This window comes from Aplysia californica, unplaced genomic scaffold, assembly GCF_000002075.1.
Source record: "Aplysia californica isolate F4 #8 unplaced genomic scaffold, AplCal3.0 scaffold00202, whole genome shotgun sequence".
Lineage (NCBI taxonomy): Eukaryota > Metazoa > Mollusca > Gastropoda > Aplysiida > Aplysiidae > Aplysia > Aplysia californica.
The window spans coordinates 332,659-333,920 of NW_004797472.1; the positions used below are offsets into that span (position 1 = coordinate 332,659).

The 1,262-nt window shown below is 47.0% G+C and overlaps 1 protein-coding gene across 1 annotated transcript in view; it reads left to right on the forward strand.

Annotated features, from left to right (window-relative positions):
• Positions 1-973, forward strand: part of LOC101857024 (methylcrotonoyl-CoA carboxylase beta chain, mitochondrial) — a gene marked incomplete in the record, with an annotated part of 13,557 nt that extends 12,584 nt beyond the window's left edge. Inside the window, 1 exon segment of the mRNA XM_013082970.2 lies at positions 98-973. Within this exon segment, the coding sequence (XP_012938424.1) occupies positions 98-215 (118 nt within the window).
• Between the last annotated feature and the right edge of the window lie 289 nt (positions 974-1,262).

Below are 1,262 nucleotides of genomic sequence, written 5' to 3' on the forward strand. Positions count from 1 at the left end.
CACAAGCACTCCCCTCCCCCATTCACTCTCTCTCTGTCTCTGTCTCACACACACACACACACACACACACACTCACCCTCTCACTCTATCCCCTCAGACTATGGGACGATGGCGTGATTGACCCCCGCGACACTCGCACGGTGCTGGGCCTCTCCCTCAGCGCAGCCCTCAACCGCCCACCGACCAGCACAAAGTTTGGAGTCTTCCGCATGTAGATCAGTCAGTGCCAGGATCAGCCGACCGGCCAGTTGATGCCACATCCTGTCACACAGTGATGTCAGTGCCGACTAGAAACCCACAAGGCAGCATGCCTTTCTTCACACACTAGTCCTTTAGTTGGGATCGGTCACTCTCTCTAACACTTGATGCCAGTTGAGACCTGTCACTCCCTCTCATATGATATCAGTTGAGATTGGTCACTGTCATATTATGTCAGTCGAGAGTGGTCACTCTCTCTCACATAATGTCTCTTGAGACCGGTCACTCACACAGATTTAGTTTTGACTTCTCACTTCGATAGTTTCTTATTTGGGAAGAGTTACCCTCTAATTATAGATGGTTGACAGTTGCTCTGGTGTGATTTGCTCGTACTTTCCTATCATGCATCTATTGTCCTTATCTCTCCTTTTTCTCCTTCATTGTACGCCATTGTTCTTTAGGAACACATCTAATCTTCAGCACTTACATGACCTATTTGTGTTGAAAGTGCCGCAAAACTTTTTCTAAAACTAAAAACTAAACCCTCTCACTGGGTCGATCGCTGTCGCAATGTGAGTTTTTACCGGTCACTTCCATGTATTCGCTGTATTGACCGGTCGTCACTCTATACCGCTTGAGCTGTGATTGGTCGCTCCCATAATTATGTTGTCATTGTGGGCCAGTCTGTCTCATAGTGTGTCAGCGAGTGGTTGGAGGGCGCCACTGGTAGGCCCTATTTCTTTACTTTCCCCCTGTTGTTTCTGTCTGTCTTGCTTCATGAGTGGTTGGAGGGCGCCACTGGTAGGTCCTATTTCTTTACTTTCCCCCTGTTGTTTTTGTCTTCTCTGACATTTTCCCAGCACTAACTGACCATTATTGTGTCTATGTGCTTCTCTTTACTCAAACAAACAAACAAACAGACAAACGCAGTGTGTCATTTGCCACGGAGGTCAGCTCCAAGTGGACATGCCAGGAGCTGGGTCTCGTGGATTCTAAAGGTCGGCTCAGAATGTTATGACGTTTGGTATATACCGGTTTACCTATTATATATATTTTTTGTTTTG